The sequence below is a fragment of the Vipera berus genome (assembly GCF_964194415.1).
Source record: "Vipera berus genome assembly, chromosome: 2".
NCBI classification, from domain to species: Eukaryota; Metazoa; Chordata; class Lepidosauria; order Squamata; family Viperidae; genus Vipera; species Vipera berus.
The window spans coordinates 82,012,271-82,033,630 of record NC_138203.1 but is presented as its reverse complement, the minus strand read 5'-3'; the positions used below and the strand labels follow the sequence as shown (position 1 = coordinate 82,033,630).

Genomic DNA, 21,360 nt, shown 5'->3' with positions numbered 1-21,360 from the left:
TGATATACTATCCTCTATTATCTTTTTTATTCAGATCATTGTTCTTTCTAGAACTGGCACATTTTTTCAGATATCCTCTTATCACTGAACTTGATTTGTAATAGCAAATCATTATTTGGGTTTTCCCCCCAGTCTTTGTATATTTTGATGGGTAAGCAACTTTTCTTCCAGTAGTTCTGCAATTGCTGACCTCAACTGCCAGGCCAACCGTTCTGAGTTCTGAAGCCTACTTGTCACCAGATGTCTAGGAACTTCAACATCTGATGTGATTCTTGTTGACCTGGGCAATGGCTGATCCAATATGGGTTTCTGTAAATTACATCTCATCTTGTGCGGCTTCCATACTGTGAGATTGCAATTGGACAAGTCTTCATCAAAGGAGCCAAAGAATAAAATTCTTGTTCTTGTCCTTGTCGTTATCATCATCATTATTTTTATAACCACTGCCTTCATCAACATAACTCCACTTCTTCTAGGATACTTCAGAAGTCATGCAAATGTCTCCAGTTGACAAATACCCACTGGAACCCACAATCAGCGGTGTATTTCAACTGCATTCTCCTTGCAGCTCCACAGAAGAGTCTCCTGGCTTCCAGCAGAATGGCCTGTCCATAATTTGATAAAGTGGTAAGCCTTGCCATATTTTTTACTCATGGACTTCTTGGGGAATATCAGGACGGAAGAGAACATCTGGTTTCACACATGCAAAGAGTTGCTTTGCAAACCTCCATGGTGGTTTAAAACAAGAGGCTTTACCAAACTCCAACCCAGTACTTTTTGGTTTGGTGAAATGTGTGAACTCAGTTGAGTCTGGATTGGCCTTTGTCGAAGTGGAGAGAGAGAGTAGAAGGTTAGCCAACTGTATGCAGGTAGTCCTCGATGAACAACCATTCATTTAGTGACCATTCGAAGTAACAACGGCACTGGAAAAAGTAATTTATGGCTACATTTCACACTAAATGACTGTTGCAGCATCATATTTATAAGGGTTGCAGTGTCCCGGGGGTCATGTGATCACCTTTTGCCACCTTCTGGGAAGCCAGGTCAATGGGGGAAAGCCAGATTCACCTAACAGCCGAGTTACTAACTTAACAACTGCAGTGATTCACTTAACAGCTGTGGCAAGAAAGGTGAAAACTGGCAAAAATCATTTAACTGTCTCACTTAGCAACCGCAGTTTTGAGCTCAGTTGTAGCTGTCATTAGAGGACTACCTGTAATGCAAAATAATCCAAGTTCAGGGATTAAGGGAATCTAGGAACACACATGAAGCACAGAAGATTCCTAGGCTGATGTCCTTCCACTCTTACCTGGGAATAAATCATAATGGATTCAATAGGCCTTTCTTTTAAGTAGGCATGCATTGCATTGGTATATATATATATATATATATATATATATATATATATATATATATATATATATATATATATATATATATATATATATATATATATATATATATATATATATATATATATATATATATATATATATATATATATATATATATATATATATATATATATATATATATATATATATATATATATATGGCACAGGATCATTTTCTGCTTTCCAAGTTCCTAAGGGCATCCCTCCATGTAACTCTAGTGATGTTGAGCTGCAAAAGCTATCATTCCCACAAGAGCCTTGGTGGAGCAGTGGGCTAATGCCTCCTTAAGTAACACCAGCTGCCTGCAATTAGTGCAGGTTCGCATCCCACCAGGCTCAAGGTTGACTCAGCCTTCCATCCTTCCGAGGTAGGTAAAATGAGGACCCAGATTGTTGGGGGCAATTAAGCTGACTTTGTAATAATGCCGCTTGGGGGGGGGGTGAAAGCCCTAATAAGCAGGCATATACATAGAATGAAGGCTACTGCTAAGCTTGTAAGCCGCCCTGAGTCTTCGGAGAAGGGCGGGATATAAATGGAATTAAAATAAAAAAATAAATAAAATAAGAGATGGTCAGAGTTCAGCATGATGCACCAGTGTAACTCTAACTTAATTTAAAAATTAGGTTTATTTTTATGTATTTATTAATTAAATGGATATACTGCCCATCTCACTGTTTTCAGTTTCCTCATAAGAGAGCCAGAGTTTCTGGATCTCGGGGCATTAAAAAGTCACAGCATTTCTGTAACACTGTTTTAATTAATGAAAATGAATGTTAAGGTGCTGGGCTAGGAACAGGGGAAACCCAATTTCCAGTTGTCCTTTAGCACTGAAGCTGGCTGGCTGGCTGGATAACTCAGCCTCAGTCTGGGAAGTCAGAAAGCATTTATTCACCTCAACCAATGAAGTAGACTGTGGTCCATAATGTTCAATCATCCTGCAGTTAATTGTTTCAGACTGATTCCATTCTGTTTTAATCAGTTATTAGGAGGCTGTTTGGGAAGTGAGGATGCTTTGATCTCATCAAGCTGAAACTGCTGACCAGGGTCACAAGGTATAGAGCAGGGGTAGGCAACCTTGGCTCTTTTATGACTCGTGGACTTCAACTCCCAGAATTCCTGAGCCAGCACCAGACAGCTAATGGAATAAGCACAACACTTTAGACTCAGCAGAAGAATCATCACGTTATGGCTTAGCATGTGCAAACTAGCTAGGCCCAAAGGTCAATTCAGAGGCATACAAAAGCTGATATTGTTTTGCATCTGTATTTATGCAAGTTTGCATAATAAAAAAAAATTAAAACAGGGGTTTTAATTTAATTTAATTGGGTTTTAGTTTAACTTCAGGGATTGTAATTTAATTATAGTTTTAACTGATTTTAATTTTGTATGCTATGTATTTTAATTTTAATTTTCCCTGTAAACTGCCCTAAGTCCTACGGGAATAGGGCGGTATATAAATTTAAATAATAAATAAATAAATAAATAAATAAAAAGTACTTAGTAAATTATTTCAGTATTAGTAAAATAAGTACTAATTACTAGTAAATTTGTTAGTACTTACTAAAATGTACTTGGAAGCTGTACTAGTTCATTCAAAAACAAGAGAGTCCTGTAGAATCTTAGAGACTGACCCATTCATGACTGTGACTATACAACTCCATGGATTGCAGCCTATTTTATCACACCATATGTGTGTTCTGAGAAAAATTCTGGTCAACCTTGGTACTTCACCATTAAGACCGAGCTCTGAAGAAAATTTTAAGAGCTGGAGTTTTGACAAAGTCATGTTATAGTCACAAAGATTGACTTGAAAGTCTCTCACCGTTGGGTTCATTCCACATGCTAAATTTTTTAAACCTGTTGAACATTGTTGTTGTGGTTTTTGAGCTATGGCCGAAAGTCACATGTCGTATATATCCAGCCAATTTTGACATAGACCCTAAATCTTTTTCTAACCATTGATAAAATAGGCCCCAAGTTTGAAAATATTCTGTTTTGTCTTTTTCTTTCAACCTTAAAGTAATTTCCGCACAGTCTAGTATTTTTTTTAATTATTTCTTTTTCTGGTGGTATTTCTTTGTTCTTCCAATATTGTGCAAATATAATTCTTGCTGCTGTTATCACATGTAAAATCAGGTATGTACTTTGCTTAACAAGTTTTTGTGACATTATACTTAGTATACTTAGTAAAAAAAATTCAGGTTTATAGTCTGTGTTTCTCTAACGTTTTTGCTAACCAAGTGTGAATTTTTGTCCAATATCTACTTTCTTTAACACATGTCCACCACATATGATAATAAGTACCTGGTTTGTGTTAACATTTCCAAAATTATATAAATAAATAAATAAATAAATAAATAAATAAATAAATAAATAAATAAATAAATAAATAATAAATAAATTTCTCTGACATATTTTTAAACATTTTTGCTAATCTTGTTGGTGGCCATCTATAGTGCCATCTATAGAACATTTGATATAAGTTTTCTTTATATGAAGCTGACATTTTCAATTTATAGTTTCTTTCCCACAAACTTTGCCACTTCTCTAAGTCTAGATTATATCCCAAATTCTTTGCCCATACTACCATTGTCTCTTACTTGTTCATCTTCCATTTTCAGATTTAATAAGAAATTGTACATTTTTTAAATTAACTTAGTAATGTCTGGTCAAACATAGTCCACTCTTTATAAAATCTATACTGTTTAATATCTTTGTCATATCTCACTTGCATTTGTAAATGTGACCACCATGTTAAATCGATGCCCTGATTTTCCATTTCTTGCCTGGATTTTAAGTTCCCTTAAGAATTTAGAATATCTTTATAAGTCCATATTTTATTGAGACTGACTAGATTTGGATGTACAAATGCTTCCATTATTGAAAGCCATCCTAGAATTTTCAAATAGATTTTACATTTTATTTTTTTCCCCATGTTAATAATAGTGCCTTTCTAATATAGTGATTTTGGAAGAATTTATGTATTTTATTTTTTCCATGCCATAAAAAAACATGCCAACCAAGCACTGACGCTTGATAATATAAAACCCATTATATTTATATTATGCAAGCCAAAACCTCCATTTACCTTGGCTTCTTGTAACATTTTCAATTTAATTCTAGCTTTCTTTCCTTGCCAGATAAATTTTTGAATTAGAGAGTTTAAATCTTCAAAGAATTTTTTCTCCAGTTTTATAGGTATCGTTTGAAACAAAAATAGAATTTTTGATAATATATTCATTTTCATCATAACAATTCTTCCTAACATCGACAGTTGCAGATTCTTCCATTTTTCCAAATCAAGCTTTATTTGATTTAAAAATTTAATATAGTTATCTTCTTTTATTGTTGAGCATCTTGCTGTCAAATATATTCCCAAGTATTTGACCTTTTTGACTATTTGCAATTCTATTTTTTCTGATAATTGCTTTTTTTGTTTATCTGTAAGATTTTTAACTATCACTTTAGTTTTTTCTCTATTTATCTTTAATCCTGCTATCTCTCCAAATAGTTCTATCTTGTCCAACAGTTTAGGAATCGCCTCTAAAGGTTCCTCTAGAACAGACATGTCAAACTTGCGACGTCACGTGATGTCGCACAATGTATTGGGACAGTTTTGCCATTGCCGGCAATGGGGTGGGCGCGGCGTCCGCATGATGCATCCGGCCTTCGGGCCAGCAGTTTGATATCCTGCTCTAGAATGAATACCAAATTATCTCCAAATGCTTGCAATTTATTGGTTTCACCTTTTATTTTCAATCTTTTAATTTCTGGATTTTGCCTAATGTTTCTATTTAAAACTTCCAAAGTTAAGATAAATAGCAGTGGGGATAATGGACATCCTTGTCTTGTGTCTTTTCGTGTATCAAACTTTTCTGTATAATCCCCATTTATAATCACTTTTGCTGTTTGTTTCTAATATATTGTCTGAATCGTGTTTATAAAGTTTTAACCAAAGTCCATTGTTTTTAGTTGTTGAATCATAAATTGCTAAGAAACATTATCAAATGCCTTTTGGACATTTAAAAATACTAATGGCAGTTGTTTCCCTGGGTGGAGTTCATAATATTCCAATATGTCTAGTATTACTCTCAAATTATTTTTTATTTGTCTCTTTGGCAAAAATCTGTTTTGGTTTGGATGTATAAATTCAGTCAAAAATCTTTTCAGCCTCAGCTATTATTGAAATGAAGATTTTGTAGTCCACATTGAATAGTGATATTGGTCTATAGTTTTTTTATCTGGGTCAAATCTGAGTCCTCTTTTGGTATCAAAGTAACATTTGCTTCTGTTTATGTGTTTGGGAGTTTTGCCTCTAATAAAAGTTCATTAGATACATCTTTCAATGGTAAACTTAATGTATCTTGTAAGCATTTATAAAACTCTGCCGGAAGTCCATTTGGTCCAGGTGTTTTTTTCATTTTGTTGTCTTTTTATTGCCTCTGTCAGTTCCATCATTGTTATTTTTTCATTTAACATAGTCTTGAAATTTTCTGGACTTTTGGGTAAATTATTTATATTGAGTCATTTTCTCCCATGGAGTTTCTTCCTTAACATACAGTTTCTCATAGTATTCTTTAATTATCTTTTTTATTGCTTCATTTTTAAATTGCAAACAGCCTTTTTCATCTACTAAATTGTTTATCAATTTTTTCACCTTGTTTTTTAAGTTTATTAGCTAACCATCTTCCTGGTTTTTTTGCATTTTCAAAAACGTTTTGCTTTGCCCTTTTAATTTGCTGTGTCAGTTTTTCTGATTCTATTAAATTATGTTTTATTATTTCCATTTGTCTTTTTAATATTTTCTTTTGTGGGTTTATTTGTAGTTCAAATTCTAATTTTTTAAATTCTTCTCTTAACAACTGACATTGTTGTCTCTTTCCCCCCCACCACCATGTATGTTATCCCTACGCCTCAAAAATATGTTTTGGCTGTATCTCATACATTTTGTAATGTTGTATCTTCTTTTTTATTTTCTTTGAAGAAAAATTTCATTTCTTTTGTTGCTAATTCTATAAATTCTTTCTCTTTTAAAGTCCATCTTAATTTTTTCTGCATTCCTTTCCACACCATTTTTAAAGGATTATGATCTGCCCAAGTACCTAATTCTATTTCAATTTCCTGCATATTAACCCTTAATTCAGGCATCATCCAAATCATATCAATTCTAGATCAAGATTTATAACTATTAGAATAAAATGTATATTGTGATTTTCCTCGGTTCATTTCTCTCCAAATATCTTGTACACCAATTTCCTCTATCATGTTTTAAAAAGTCTTAGGTAATTTTTTTTCTTCCTTGTTTCCCTGATTTACTGCTTTTATAATCTAATGTCCCATCTACTATTGCATTGAAATCCCCAATTAAGCATATATTTTGATATTCTAGTTTTACTATTTTTCTGTGAAGGTTTTGATAAAATTCTTGTTTGTTATTTGGTGCTTATATTGCTATCAAAAGTATCTGGTTTTGATTTAAAAATATTTCTACCATTAGTATTCTTCCTTCTTCATCTGCATAAATCATTTTAAAATCTGTCATTCTCTTTAACATATATAGCTACTCCTCTTTTTTTGTTGTTCAGTTGATGTGTAATAAAGTTTTCCAAGTTTTGCATTTTCCAAAAATTTATAATGTTGTTTTTTTATGTGTCTCTTGCAAACAAATTATATCAATGTTTAATTTCTGTAGTTGTTTGAAAATTCTTTTTCTTTTTGATGGGGAATTCAATCCATTTATAGTCACTGAAAAAATTCCATTTTCCTTCTCCATTTTGATTTACTTATATTTAGGTCTTGTTGATATCATAATCCTCTGCTTTCTTACTGTTCCCTCATTTTCTTGATTCATCTTCTCTTTTTCTTCTTCCACTTGTGTAGTTTCATCTGTTGTTTGTTCTGTCTGTTTCTGGCTTTTTCCATCCTCTTGTTAATATTGTGTTCTTTCTCCCAGAAATGCTCTATATCTTTCATCAAAATCCTGTGCCTTGCATGCTGAATCCAATCGATATGTTGTATTATTCCAATTGATTAGAATCCCTTCTGGCATCAGCCATCTAAAACTTACTCATTTTGCAGTCAGCTTTGTAGTCAAGAAATGATATTGTCTTCAAGTATCTCTTATTCTCTTGGGAATCTGTTTCAGCACTACTATTTCTTTATCTTTATATTGTAATGGGTCATCTCTGACTCTTCTTAATATCTCATCCCTTGTTGTTTTCTTCATAAATCTTACATGGACTTCTCTGGGCAATTTGTGTTTCCTCGCATAACTTGAATTCATTCTAAATATTTCATCCACTTTTGCTGCATCTCCAATCTTTCAATTTTTAGGGCCCCTGCTAATAGATTAATAATCACTTCTGCTATAGCTTCCTCTTTATCTTTGGATATGTTCTGGAATCTCAAATAGTGTACAACTTTCTCCGTTTCCAAAGCAGCGACTGCTCCTTCTAAGTTTTCATTTGCTTGTTCTAATGTTTCATTCTCTGTCATTAGTGCTTCAATTTTTCCCCCTAGTATCTTCTGATTGATTTTTCCCCTTCTGAATTCTTTGTTCATATTTAAGAATCATTTGTTAATGAGCCTCAAATTGTGTCTTTATTTCAAGCATTTATTCACTTAGCTTATCAAGATTGCTTTTTGTTTCTTGATGATTCTTCTGCATCATTTCTTGCATTAGTTGTAAAGTTGCGTGCATGTCTTTTTGGAGATGGTTTTCCTTCTCTCGTTGTAACATTGCTTCAATAGATCCCTGACTTGCTGGACTAGATATTCCAGAAGAGGGTGCAGAAGCACGGCTTTTTTGTAATTTTAGTGAAGTTTGGTGCACTCATTGTTCAAGCAAGCAAGTTTTGTAAATCCACAAGGAGAAAAGAAAAAAAAGATGAAAAGAGAAAAAAAAACAAGCCAACAGCTTTAGGCTATAAAAAGAGTTGGCTATTTTTAAACTTGGATTATAGCCTAAAGCACAGTTTGGCAACCCGCGGCTCTGGAGCCGCATGTGGCTCTTTCAGCCTTCTACTGCGGCTCCCAATCCTCCTCTGCCATTTGCAGAGAGAGAGAGAGACAGAGACAGGCACTTGCGCTTCCCTTCTCTCTCCCTCTCTCTCTCTCTCTCTCTCTCTCTCTCCCCGCATCCTGCGGAGCCTTCCTCCTCTTCCTCTTCCTGTCCAGCTGCTATGCTGCAGCTGTTAAGTCATTGTGGCTGGACGGCGCCGTTCAAGGAATCCCCTCCTTGCCCTTGATCCTCACCTTCCTCCCACATTCTCTCCTCCACCAGGTGGCTTGCAGCAGAGCTGCCTTCTGCTAGCCGCACGATGCCTGTGGCACCTGCTCCTTCCCTGTCCCACTTGCCTTTGCCTCACTCCCCCTCGCCCAGGTCCCACTTTTTTGGCATCGCCTCCGCCCAGTGGGGCTCCTCCATCTCCCACAGTCAGAACACCACTGCCTCATCCGCAGGAGGCGAGCAAGAGAGCACACGAGGCCGTCCCAGGAAGGGCAAGCAGCAGAGGAGAAATGGGGATGGCTTTTTTGGCAGCAGCTCAGCCACGGGGTTCAGTCAGTCTCGCTCACCAGGCTGCCAGCTTCGAGTGCTTAGCTGGCAGGCAGTCTGTTAATCTGAAGGAGCTGCCCCAGGTGCCAGGCTAGATGTTGGGAGTGAGCCCTGCCTGCTCCGTCCACTGCCTCCACTTGCCTTCAATGCCAGCGTAACACTGCTTTATCTGCGTATTCCAATTGCAGCTATTTTGGCTTAAAGCCTTAAAGCCCCCCCCCTCCCCCAAGAGAGAGAAGTGCAAGTGCCCCCCCTCTCTCTTTCTCTCTCTCTCTCTCTCTCTCTCTCACACACACACACACACACACACACACACACACACAGTGACTTGGCTGGGGGAAGAGGACTGGCAGACCAAGGGCAGGAGACGAGTGCCGGTGGAGACCCAGCCATAAGAATGTCCATGGTGTGTCAGCCATGGTGGGGTGCCTGAGATGCAGCAGGCGTCTTAAGGCAGCCGTGTTCATTTGTCCCATTCCGTCGGGCCAGTTCCTCCTCCTCTTGATCCCCACAAGAGCAAGCTAGAAAAATGTGTTTGTGTGGGCATGTGCGGTTGCTCGGACTGGATATGAATGAATGGGCAGAAAGAGAGAGAGAGATAGGGAGGGAGAGAGAAAGAGAGGGAGAGAGAGAGGGAGGGAGGGAGAGAGAGGGAGGGAGACAGGGAAAGAGAGGGAGAGAGGGAGAGAGGGAGGGAGGGAGAGGGAGGGGGAGAGGGAGAGGGAGGGAAGGAGAGAAAGGGAGAGGGAGGGAGACAGGGAGGGGAGAGAGGGAAGGAGACAGGGAAAGAGGAAGAGGGGGAGAGGGAGGGAGGGAAGGAGGGAGGGAGGGAGAGAAAGAGGGAGGGAGAGGGAGGAAGAGGGGGAGAGGGAGAGAGGGAGGGAGAAAAAGAGAGGGGGAGAGGGAGGGAGACAGGGAGGGAAAGAGAGAGGGAGAATATGAATAAATGTGGTTGTCCTTACTGAACTTTTAGTAAAGAACGTTTAATGAAATATTTTGATTTTTTTTAAATTAAGAGGTGAGGTATGGGTATAATTATCCTGTATTTAAAGATGGTAGATAAGCTACTAAAATTGTTTTTACCTGTTGGGATGAAGGAGAAAGGTTTTTTTTCTTCTGTCCTTTTCTCCCCCCCCTGCAATTTTTTTCTTTTCTATTTTTCTATTTGTAGTTTTTGTAGTTTGCAACGGCTTTTTATTTCATAAATACGAGGAGGACTCAAATAGACATTGAGTAATTTATTTGAATGTAACCTTTGACCCAGCGTCTTTTTTGGGGAGTTCAAAATGTTTTTGTTGCATGCAGAAATAAAAATTTGTTTTCTTTGTAGCAGTTCATTGATTTCATAAATGCAGCACACTATAGTTTTTTTTATACATAGCATAAAGGTAAAAAACGATATATGCAGTGTTATCTTCATTTTAGAGGTCAAAAGAGTTTTGTGGCTCCCAGTGTTTTCTTTTCTGTGGGAAACGGGTCCAAGTGGCTCTTTGAATGTTTAAGGTTGCCGACCCCTGGCCTAAAGAAGTTGGCTCCTTTTTAAAGTTGTATTATAGCAGGGGTGTCAAACTCAATTTCATTGAGGGCCACATCAGCATTGTGGTTGCCATTGGGGGGCCGGGTGGATGTGGCGAGCATGGGTGTAGCTTACTGAGTGGGGCGTGGCCAGCTTGACATCACTGATGTCGGGGGCACCTGTGCGGGCCTGGGCAGGACTGGGGCAGATCCGAGGGTCTCCGGCGGAAGGTGGGGTGGGACCGGGGCGAGCACCGGGGCATGGTCCATTGGAGGAGCTCACTGAACCTCAGGCTGTGCACGAACTGGATGGTGGCACGAACTGCCCGGAGCCCCGGGCAGCAAAGGTCAAGAGCCCAGCCCGACCCTTGAGCTCCCACGGCACCAGGACCCCACATCCCTGCCTTGCCTAGCCGCACTTCCCCAAGGGGGTGCCCACCTGCGCTTACCTCCTCAAGGTTGCTGCTGCTGTCCTCCCTCTCCTTGGCCAGGTTGCTCATGGTAGGTACAGGAGGACAAAGTGCATGGGTCAAAGGGAGGTCCACTCCCTCTCCATGCGAGGAGACCTGGCTTTGTAACCAAAGCATCCTCAGCAAGAGGATGGGAGACCACCAGGGGATGGTGAAAGGGCAACAGGGCTGCTGGTGGCCAAGTGCTAAAGCAGGAATTCCCTCAGACCCTCCCTCCCTCTTATTCCAATCTCCTTCCTTCCTTCCCTTTCTTTTCTTCCTTCTTTCCTCCCTCCCCTCCTTCCCTGCCTCCCTCCTTTTCATTCCCATCTCCTTCCTTCCCTTTCTTTCTTCCTTTTTCCCTCCCCTCCTTCCTTCCTTCCCTCCTTCTCTCTGTGCCCAAGAAGGGATGAGGGGAGGGGGAGAGGTTGGCAGCACTTCTCTCAAAGAAAAAGAGTTGGAGGTCTTTAGTCTTTGAGGTCTTTAGTCCAAGCCCCTGCTCATTACCATTCCAGGCAATGGAATATCCAATCCAATCTCTACTTAAAAGCCTCCAGTGATGGAGCATCCACAACTTCTGAAGGCAAGCCTTTTCACTGGTTAGTTGTTTTCACAAGTCCTTAGTTCTAGGCTGCTTTTCTTCTTGATTAGTTTCCATTTATTATTGCTTTCTGATATGTTGGAAAATACACTGACCCCTTCTCTGTGGCAGCCCATCGAATATTGGAACACTGCTATCATGTCACCACCCCTAGTCCTTTACACTAAGCTAGACATACCCAATTCCCACAAACATTTGTCATATGTTTTAGCCTCCAGCTCCCTAATCATCTTTGTTTACCATCCATTTAGGCCAGATGGTCCCCCTGGTTTGGTTTATAGAACAGTGGCCACAAGCAGAGCCTTCTCGGAGACAGCACCCCAATCATAGAACTTTCTACCAAGGAAAATATGAACAGTACATCCCTCACTTGTTTAGAGGCAACTCCAAACACACTGTTCAGCCAGGCATATGTAGAATAACAACACATTTTATGGTCAAACAGCACTAAGTACATTACTACTAATATTTTTCTTTCTTTACACATTTTTAATATTGTTTTAAGCAGTGCTAGTGATACTTTACAATAGTTGTCTTTGAGAGTTTTCTTTTAAACCACCCTGGGTTTGTAGATTTAATAAATTAGGCAGAAGAAACGAATGTTTACATACATCTAAATCCCACAGACCTACTGCCTCCTAGGCGCATACTACAGAGAAAATAAGACATTGCATTTCTAGCCAGCATAGCCACAGGATGATGGGAACTGTGGTCCATGACATCCAAAAGATACTAGTTTGGGCAAGGCTGGATTAAATTATAAAAGAGAAGATGAGAAGTAGAAGCAAGAAACACTTTCCAGTCTCTGACAAAATATTTGGGGGGGGGGGGGAAGTTGACTCGGCCTTTTAATTTCAGCTCACACCAATTCCTTTTAACTTCCCATTCAATCCAAAGAGTTCTATTATTGCCTGGATTTTAGGGAAGGAAGGAGGCAGGAATAGACCACAAAGCCAATCTGTGAGTTTGCTCTCTCCACTGTCTGCACACCACCTCCCCCACGCAGCACGCAGCACGTGTATGTATGTATGTATGTATGTGTGTGAGAGACAGAGAGAGAGAGAGATCCCCTCTTTTTGTAAGTTTGCTTACTCTGCAACACTCCCCTTCTGAGATTTAAAAAAGAGAGAAGGGGGGGGGGAAGAAAGGTGAAAGCATGGCTGGGTGTGACAGGGTTAAGCTGGGAGGGGCGGGGTGAGCTGAGGCAAATGAGCTATAGCTGCTGCTGCACACCACCAGCCCCTGATCCCTCAGGGCCAGGGCCAGGGCAGCGTGGGCTGGTTCCTTGCCATTTCTGGGACAGCCCCTGGGGGCCAAATCTGGGCCCTCCCCAGGCCGGATCTGGCCCGCGGGCCTTGTGTTTGACATGCCTGCATTATAGCCTCAAGTAGTGGGATTTTTCTAATGTTGGATTATAGCCTCTTGCAGCTTTTAATGGACTTCCTCTTAATATTTCAAAATGGCTGAATATTTAGAAAAGACAGAAGCCATCTTGTTACTCTTTTCCACCACCAGATAGAGTATCTTATTTCTCTTCTATTGGAACAGTTACTACTGAACATGGTGGAAACACCAGGAGAAGCCCTCTTCTTCCCATAAAAATTTCACCTAAAAATGTCCATCAGTTGATTTTCTGACTGCTAACAGTCAGAAAAGGTGATATCAGACTCCTTTTAGCCATCATAGACTAATATGGCTCCTTTTCTACAATGCAAACACAGGAGCTCAAAAGGTTTAAAAAATCAGTGATCACGATCAGGACTGATTGTCCTCCTTAATGCCATTGCTTCGCAGGAACATATGTTGTTTGCCGAGCCAATTATATCAGCATAAGAGTAGCTACTGAGTTCATTTGCTCCTCCTCCTAGAGGGACTCTCGATTCTTCCCTCACCCAGACTGGTGGATCGGCCTTGGGTCTGATCCACCCTAGCATGTCTTAGATTCCCGAACTGGAAGCAGAAGAGAAAAGCTTCTCAGAACAGGACATGGGAAAAGTGGAAGCTGGTTTTGGGATCTCATGAGTGAAATCAGTGCCTCGGCACACCGTCTTGGGAAGTCTCCAACTGCGGTGACCAGGCCTGCTTTGGAGGTAGAAGAAGTAGATCAGATTTGCTCTGCAGTTAGGAACTTGCACCTCCAGGCGTCTCCACCTCAAAGCAGTTCCTTGCCCCCAGAAGTGGAGATAAATAAGTCACTTACCCAGACCCAGCCCTTGAGCCCAGAGTTAGTCACCAGTACCAACTTAGAATTGTTTTCCTTTACTGGCTTCTGTGGGCAGAAGCCCCCTGGAACCTGACTTGTTTTTCTTCTGAGCCTCAGCTCAGAAGAACATTGCTCTTTGCCTGATGAAAGCGAACCTAAGACAGATCAGCCCCATTTGTGTCAAGCACCAGGCTAACAGAGGGAGGGCTCACAAGTTTATAGTACCCCAGCCAAAGTGATTACTTTAATGAACACGTGTTCATTCAGTGAAGTGTGTTGTGCAAACAGACTACATGTAGTTGCTGGATACATCTACAATCATGTGAAAAAGTAAATACACCCTCTTTGAGTTCTATGGTTTTACATGTCAGGACGTAGTAAAAAAAAATCACCTGGTCCTTAGCAGTTTTGATGAACAACAGTACTGACATATCGTACCATGTGTCATCATTTATTTTACAAAAAGAAAGCCAAATGGAGAAGCCATGTGTCAAAAGCTACATATGTTCAGGTGATCCTCGAGTTAGGATCACAATTCAGCCCAAAATTTCTCTTGCTGCGTGAAACATTTGTTTAGGGAGTTTTGCCCCATTTTACCTTTGTTAAGTGAATCACTGGGGTTGCTTAGTGAATCTGCCTTCCCCATTGACTCTGTCAGAAGGTTACAAAAGGTGATCACATGACCCTGGGACACTGCAACTGTCATATATATGAGTCGGTTGCCAGAGTGTCTGAATTTTGATCACATAACTATGGGGATGCTGCAACAATACAAGTGTGAAAAATGATCATAAGTCATTTTTTTTCAGTGCCCTTGTAACTTTGAACAGCCACTAAATGAACTGTTTAAGTTGAGGATTACCTGTACACCTTATGATTCAGTAGCTTGCAGAACCACCTTTATCAGCAATAACCTAAAGTTATCATTTTCTGTATGTCTTTTATCAGTCTCTCAGGTCATTGCGGAGGAATCTTTGCCAGCTCTTCTTCACAACCTTGCTTGAGTTCAGTGAGATTTGTGGGCATTTGTTTATGGACAGCTCTCTGAAGGTCCTCTGAAGTGTTTCAATTGGGTTGAGGTCTGGACTTTGACTAGGCCATTGCAACACTTTGATTCTTTTCTTATTCAGTCATTCTGTTGTAGAATGGATGCTGTGCTTGGGTTCGTTGTCCTGTTGCATGACCCAGTGTTGGCCAAGCTTTAGCTGTCGGACATAGCCTCACATTTGGCTCAAACACTTGAATATACAGAGGAGTTCATGGTCGGCTCGATGTATTGCAAGGTGGCCAGGTCCTGTGGCTGCAAAAAAAAAAAGAAAGCCCAAATCATCACCCCTCCATCACTGTGCTTGAGAATTGGTATGAGGCGTTTGTGCCGATATGCTGCATGCTGCGTTTGGTTTTCACCAAATGTGGCACTGTGGCATTATGGCCAAACATCTCCACTTTGGTCTCGTCTATCAAAAAGGAAAGTGTTCGGAAGTCTTGTGATTTGTTCAGATGCAACAAATAGAGAGAAGAGGCTTTCTCCTGGCAGCCCTTCCAAACAAGCCATACTTGTCCAACCTTTTTTTTCTGATTGTACTGTCATGAATTTGAACATTTAACATGCTAACTGTGCTAACTGTAGAGACTGAGATGTAACTCTTGGATCTCGGAGGGAATCTGCTAGGATGTCCACTCCTGGGAAGACTGGCAATTGCCTTTGAATGTTTTCCACTTGTGAATAATCTTCCTCACTGTAGAATAATGGACTTAAATTCTTTGGGAATGGCCTTATAGCTCTTCCCAGATTGATGGGCAGCAACAACTGCTCCTATAAGATCATTGCTGATATCCAACCCCCTGCCCAGGCAGGAAAACCTATCCTGCCCAGACAGAAAACGCAACCTCAAGGCTGGAGACCAGCAAACTCCTAAAATTTGGCATTTATAGAGGAAGACACACTTGCTGATCATCAGTTGATGAAGGGCACTGGATTAGCAGCACCCCTTCATACCTATGGAAGCAGTAAGGGTGTAGTTTTTCCTACATGGCTTCTCCATTTTGGATTTCCAATTGTAGAATACATGGTGACATGGCACAATGTGTCACGTGCTGTTGTTCATCCCAGGTTTTTCTTTACCTGCTTTTAAGAACTGCTAAGGACCAGGTGATTTTTTTTATTGTGATGTCCTGATGTATAAAACCATAGAACTCAAAGAGTTCTTACTTTTTCTTACACTTTTTGACATGGCTATTTAATTATCAAATTTACAAACTGCCCATCTCCCTCAGACAGCAGCGCTAGGTGGGGTTTAAGTAAAAGATAAAAACATTAAGGGCTGCGTATACAGATCACATTAAGAGGCAATTAAAAGAAGAGTAATTTAAAATTTAAAGCTAAAAAAGTGGAGTGGGGGGGGAGAAACCACCTTCAAGGTGCTAACCAGATAATCAGCCCCACGGCTCCTCTGTGGGACCCAAGTAAGTCAGCAGAGCTAGGTCTTCAGACATTTCCAGAAGACCAGGAGGTCCGGGGGTGGGCAGAATGTTCCAAGGGGTGGGGGCAACCTCAGAGAAGGCTCTCTTCCTGGACAACCCCCCCCCCACAGTCAAAATTCCTTAACAAAACAAATTGTTAGTTGGCTTGTTGAACAGGCAAGAACCCTCCCTCCATGTTTATGGGGTTAGGAAGAAGGGGGACTTATTAGCATCCGAGTTCACTTTTAATAATAATAATAATAATAATAATAATAATAATAATAATAATAATAATAATAATAATAATAATTAATAATAATAATAATAATAATAATTAATAATAATAATAATAATAATATAAAGTTGGAAGGGACCTTGGAGGTCATCTAGTCCAACCCCCTGCTCAGGCAGGAAACCCTATACCATTTCAGGCAAATGGCTGTCCAGTCTCTTCTTAAAAACCTCCAGTGTTGGAGCATTCACCACCTCTGGAGGCAGGTTGTTCCACTGGTTAATTGTTCTAACTGTCAGGAAGTTTCTCCTTAGTTCTAGGTTGCTTCTCTCCTTGACTAGTTTCCATCCGTTGCTTCTTGTCCTGCTTTCAGGTGCTTTGGAGAATAGCTTGACTCCCTCTTCTTTGTGGTAGCCCCTGAAATATTGGAACACTGCTATCATGTCACCCCTCACCCTTCTCTTCGTTAAACTACACATACCCAATTCCAGCAACCGTTCCCTATATGGGCGCGTGGGTGGAGAGAGCTCCATTTTACAGACCTGCCAAGAGAACACGTGCGTTCGCCAAGAACAGCCGTCCTGCAGTTTCCTGAGCTGCAAAAATAAAAGGGAGGGCGGGAGAGTGGGCAGCCCCTCCCCTCCAAAAAAAAAAAATCCCGTCAGTGGGTGTAAGAGTTTAGCCAATCAGATCCGCCAGGGGCAAAAATCCGCGGCGGCGGCGGCGGGGCCCGCAGAGAGGGCGAGCGGCAACAGTTCGTGCCCCAGACAGGCAACCTGCAGAATGCTTCCGTCCGACCGGCTAAGCCGAGCAGCCGCGGAAGGGAACGTAGCCCATCTGCGAAGGCTGCTGGACGGAGGCGCCGACCCCAACGGGCTGAACGCGTACGGCAGGAGCGCCATTCAGGTAGAAGTGCGCGCAGCCTGGACGGGGCGCGGGGAGGCGCTCGGTTCTCGCTTCGGCTGTTCTTGGGGCGGGGGGGGGATGGGAGCAGCAGGGGGGGCCCCCGCTTCCCGTTTCCTCCGGAGGGTGTCTTCTCCGAAGGGAGGCAGGCTCGAGTGAGCGTGGACGGGAAAGCTATTTTTTTTTTTTTTGCGGGGGAGGGGGGTGTTGAGAGAAAATGGACACCAGCGATAACGGGGCTGGGCAAATAAATGTCGGCCCAAGGCAGGGCGATTGCGCAGAGCAGCCCTCTCGCTCTAAGACAGCGTTTCCCAACTTTAGGAACTTGAAGATGCGTGGACTTCAACTCCCAGAATTCCCCAGCCAGCATAGCTGGCTGGGGAATTCTGGGAGTTGAAGTCCACGCATCTTCAAGTTCCTAAGGTTGGGAAACTGCTCTAAGAGCGCATCTCGGTCGGAACCTGGACAGGGCTCGAGAAAGGTGGGTAGATCTGGCTTCCTGTTGCTTTAAGGAAGAGGGGGCCCTACACTGAAAAGCTGGGAAGGAACCGTCGTCTGAACAACGTTGGGCTTGGAGCGGTCTGTTTCTCTCTCCCCTTCCTTCCCCCCCCCAACTTCCAAGCTTCCTGCCCCCCTAACTTCCAAGTTTGGGAGGCGAGAAGGAAGAAAAACGAGCCCCAAAGACTGCTCGGTTGACGACGCAGCGCCATTATTCCTCTGAAGCAATTCCATCTTTCCACACAGCCCTATTTTTATTTTTATTTTTATTTTTTTGCAACGCGGGCACGACTCTGCCGTGCTTTCGAACGAACTACGTCGGATCTTTGGAGGGTTTGACAAATCGCGAAAACCTGCTTCGCTGCGCCTCCCACGAAGTGGCTGGATTCCTTGCAATTAATAAAGCAAAAAGCGACTTGGTCGTTTTGACACGTGCGGCAACTTTTCGTTATGCGCTGAAATTCCAGTAATTTTCTTAAAAGCGGGGTGTGGGGACAGGACGCTCGGTAAGACGTGAGCTTGGCTATGTTTGGAGTTTAAAATTAGTGGGAAACCAGAGTTTCCCCCAAATTAGAAATATCAGTCCTCAAAAGAAAAAAGAAAAGAAATACAGTGGAAAAATGGCTGCTTTTCTTCACGGTGCGGCATACTTGCATTTTAATCGCCGTTACATATTTGTTAATTATTATTTATTTATTTTGTTCAGTTGCTGACACTCATGCTTTTGCCCCAGCTCTACTTTCCTTTTTGAGCAGCGTCCGTCCCAAAATGCAGGAAGTAGATTTTGGATAGTATCATGCAAGTCAGGATGGTGCGGAGAAACTCGAAGAGAGATGAGTTAGGGTGGAAACAATGCCAATTTCATTTCCTGATATTTTTGGAATAAAACGTGGCTGAAATCCTTCAAATGTAAAGCAGTGGATATCTTATATAGACGTCCGGTTTACCTTCACGAAATTTAAGGGAAAGTGTGTGGGTGGGGGGGGGGCGTTTCCAACCAACTACTTGTTCTGGCATTCCTTTTTTTTTCACGGCGATTTTCCATGTATAAATATATACAGAATTTGAAAATTATGCGTGCATCATAATTCCTCCTATTTAGAGGGAATTCCTGGATTTGAATAGAGAAGCTGTCAATGAAGCCCCAAATGGGCACGGACAGGATTATCCTTCCTGCGCATCCTTGCAGGCTTTGTCCCCGGACGGACAGGTCAGGATTACTTTAAGCACTGCAAATTGTTGCTTTGAACAACTACCTTATTACTTATTGGGAGATGGGCCGAAGCTCTCCTAATCCAGGACAATAAAAACATTTGACTTGTAGTCCAAAATATCATCAAGTTAATAAAGCTGAGAAGCAAGGCTTCCTATTTTGAGTCACTAAGGATAATGGCCTTCTTGAGCAAGTTATTGGTTATTGCCTTCTTGAACAAGTAATAGTAGGCAATTCAAGTCGTAATGCCTTCTGGCTTCTTCCACACTGTCACGTGCAGCCACAGCTTTAGTCTGACCCACAGCCCTAGTTTAGTTTTGTGGGGTTTTTTTGGTGGTCTCCCATCCACGTGCTGTCTAGTTCATTCCCACTTAGCTTTTTGAGATCAGCCAAGGTTGGTTTGATGTTGCCTCTCGCCTGCTTACATGGAACAGAAATTCCCCCGCTTCAGGCCCACACATTAACCCGGCGCTGGAATCTCTCGCGACTACGTCTTTGTGTTGTGAACTTGTGATCCTTGCAGTAAGGGCTATGTGAGGGTGGGTCAGCGGCGAGAATATCTTACGGTCAAGCTGCTGCTCGGCTCTGGATTTTCTCGTTAGTCCAAAGATCCTTCGGCCACAATTATGGATCTCTCCCCACCCCCAACCCCCAACCCCCACCCCGGTACTGGGAGAAGAGTAGAGAGGCCGAAATTTCAAAATTAAGAACTTGAGTCTAGAACGGGGTTCGATTCGCAGTTGTCCCGGTTAATTCCATACTTTTTTTTTTGCCTACTTAAGCTTGAAATCGGCTCCCGAGGACAAGCCCAAGCCACGGGTGGAGGGGTCGACTGACAACCCCTCTGTCTTCTTTTTCCCCCTTCCAGGTGATGAAACTGGGCAACCCCAAAGTGGCCGAGCTGTTGTTGGAGAGAGGAGCGAATCCCAACCTGCCGGACCCTTCCACGGGCTCTCTGCCCGTCCACGACGCGGCCCGCGAAGGGTTTCTGGATACTCTGCAGGTACTGATCTCCGGCGGAGCTCGCCTCGACCTGCCGAACCGCTACGGCCGCCTCCCGCTTCAGGAGGCTGCAGAAAATGGGCAGAGCCACGTGGTCCATTTCCTCGCCCGGCGACCGAGGGACAACGCTTAGTAGAAGCTGCTGGCTGGGGACTCTCCGCGTCGGCCGGCTCCCTATTCCAGCCCGGCGCGCTGATCCGCTGCGTTGGCTCCTTGGCGTTCCCCAAGTAGCTGGGCCAACATTTGGGGGGAGGGGGGGTTGACCGCCTCTCTCTTTAAGCTGAGAGGCGGCTTAAAAAAAAACGCCAGTGGGGTCAGTTCAATTAGTCAAATGTAGCCCCGGCTGAAGAAGAGGCCCGGTCTCGAGTTTGTTGCCTGTTGACTTCAATTAAGAAACCATCTTTCTTATTCAATAAAAACCTTTCTTTTCCACCGCCGGCTGTCTTCTTCCTTCTTCTGTCTGATCATATATTCCTCTCTGGGCTGCCCATGATTTAAAAAGAAATTTGGATTAAAAATGAAGGGGGCCCAGTGTATAAGCTTGGTTTTCCTGGGCAGAATCAAAGCAGAACACAAAGCAAAGTGTGTGAATTGCATCCGAGCACAGGAGACACCACTGCAAGGTTGTAAACTGTATCTGAGCCTTTGGATAATTCCCAGGCAGATAAACAAGCCCACATCATATTGTAACACTTTGATTCTGCGTAACTCTGAAGTTAACTCCACTAAAATCGGGGGTTGGGTGGGGCTTACATTTAATTAGGGTTACAGTTTTGTGCAGTGACACAAAACTGCACCTGATCAATACCTCAGTGTTGAACTTCCAAAATCTAGAGAATTCTCTTAAAATATGACATTAAAGGGCAATTCTGCACAGGCTTAAGCCTCACTGGAAACAATGTTTAAGTTTCCCAGACCTTAACTTAATTGTGGTTTACTGTATTCAACACAAATTTCTGAGTTTGTACAATGTAAGGCAGCATAAGTTAAATTGGTTGCCTAATTTGTAGTTCAGTAGATCAGTATAATAAGAGAACTATATCCCAGTAAATGTTAATAACATTTTAGTGACAAAATCGTAAATCTTGCAAAGCCATAATATTTTTTTTGGGGGGGGGAGGGTTACTAATATCTTAATGTTGTATCCCAATGGTATTGTCTTTATTATGTTTTCAACTCTATTTTTTCTTACGCTTTGAGACTTTTTGACTGCTTTTCATAGTAGTACGCTTAACAAATAAGCCAGCCTTAACTTGCGCCACTTGTATTGATCTTAATGTTTCCCCTATATTCCAGAGGAGAGTCATGATATATATAAAATATATATAAAA

At 41.8% G+C, this 21,360-nt stretch overlaps 1 protein-coding gene across 3 annotated transcripts in view; it reads left to right on the top strand.

Moving 5' to 3' along the window:
* The window catches only part of LOC308662051 (cyclin-dependent kinase 4 inhibitor B-like), a 29,332-nt gene extending 9,167 nt beyond the window's left edge, over positions 1-20,165 (top strand). Inside the window, exons 1-2 of one of the 3 annotated variants that reach the window (XM_081317467.1) lie at positions 16,884-17,319; positions 19,896-20,165. In XM_081317467.1, coding sequence (XP_081173593.1) covers positions 17,197-17,319; positions 19,896-20,162 — 390 coding nt within the window. In that variant the 5' untranslated portion in view covers positions 16,884-17,196 and the 3' untranslated portion in view covers positions 20,163-20,165. Of the gene's footprint in view, positions 1-476; positions 592-16,883; positions 17,320-19,895 lie in introns of those variants that run through there. The other 2 variants (XR_014025089.1, XM_081317466.1) reach the window with 2 other exon arrangements.
* Positions 20,166-21,360: the final 1,195 nt, after the last annotated feature.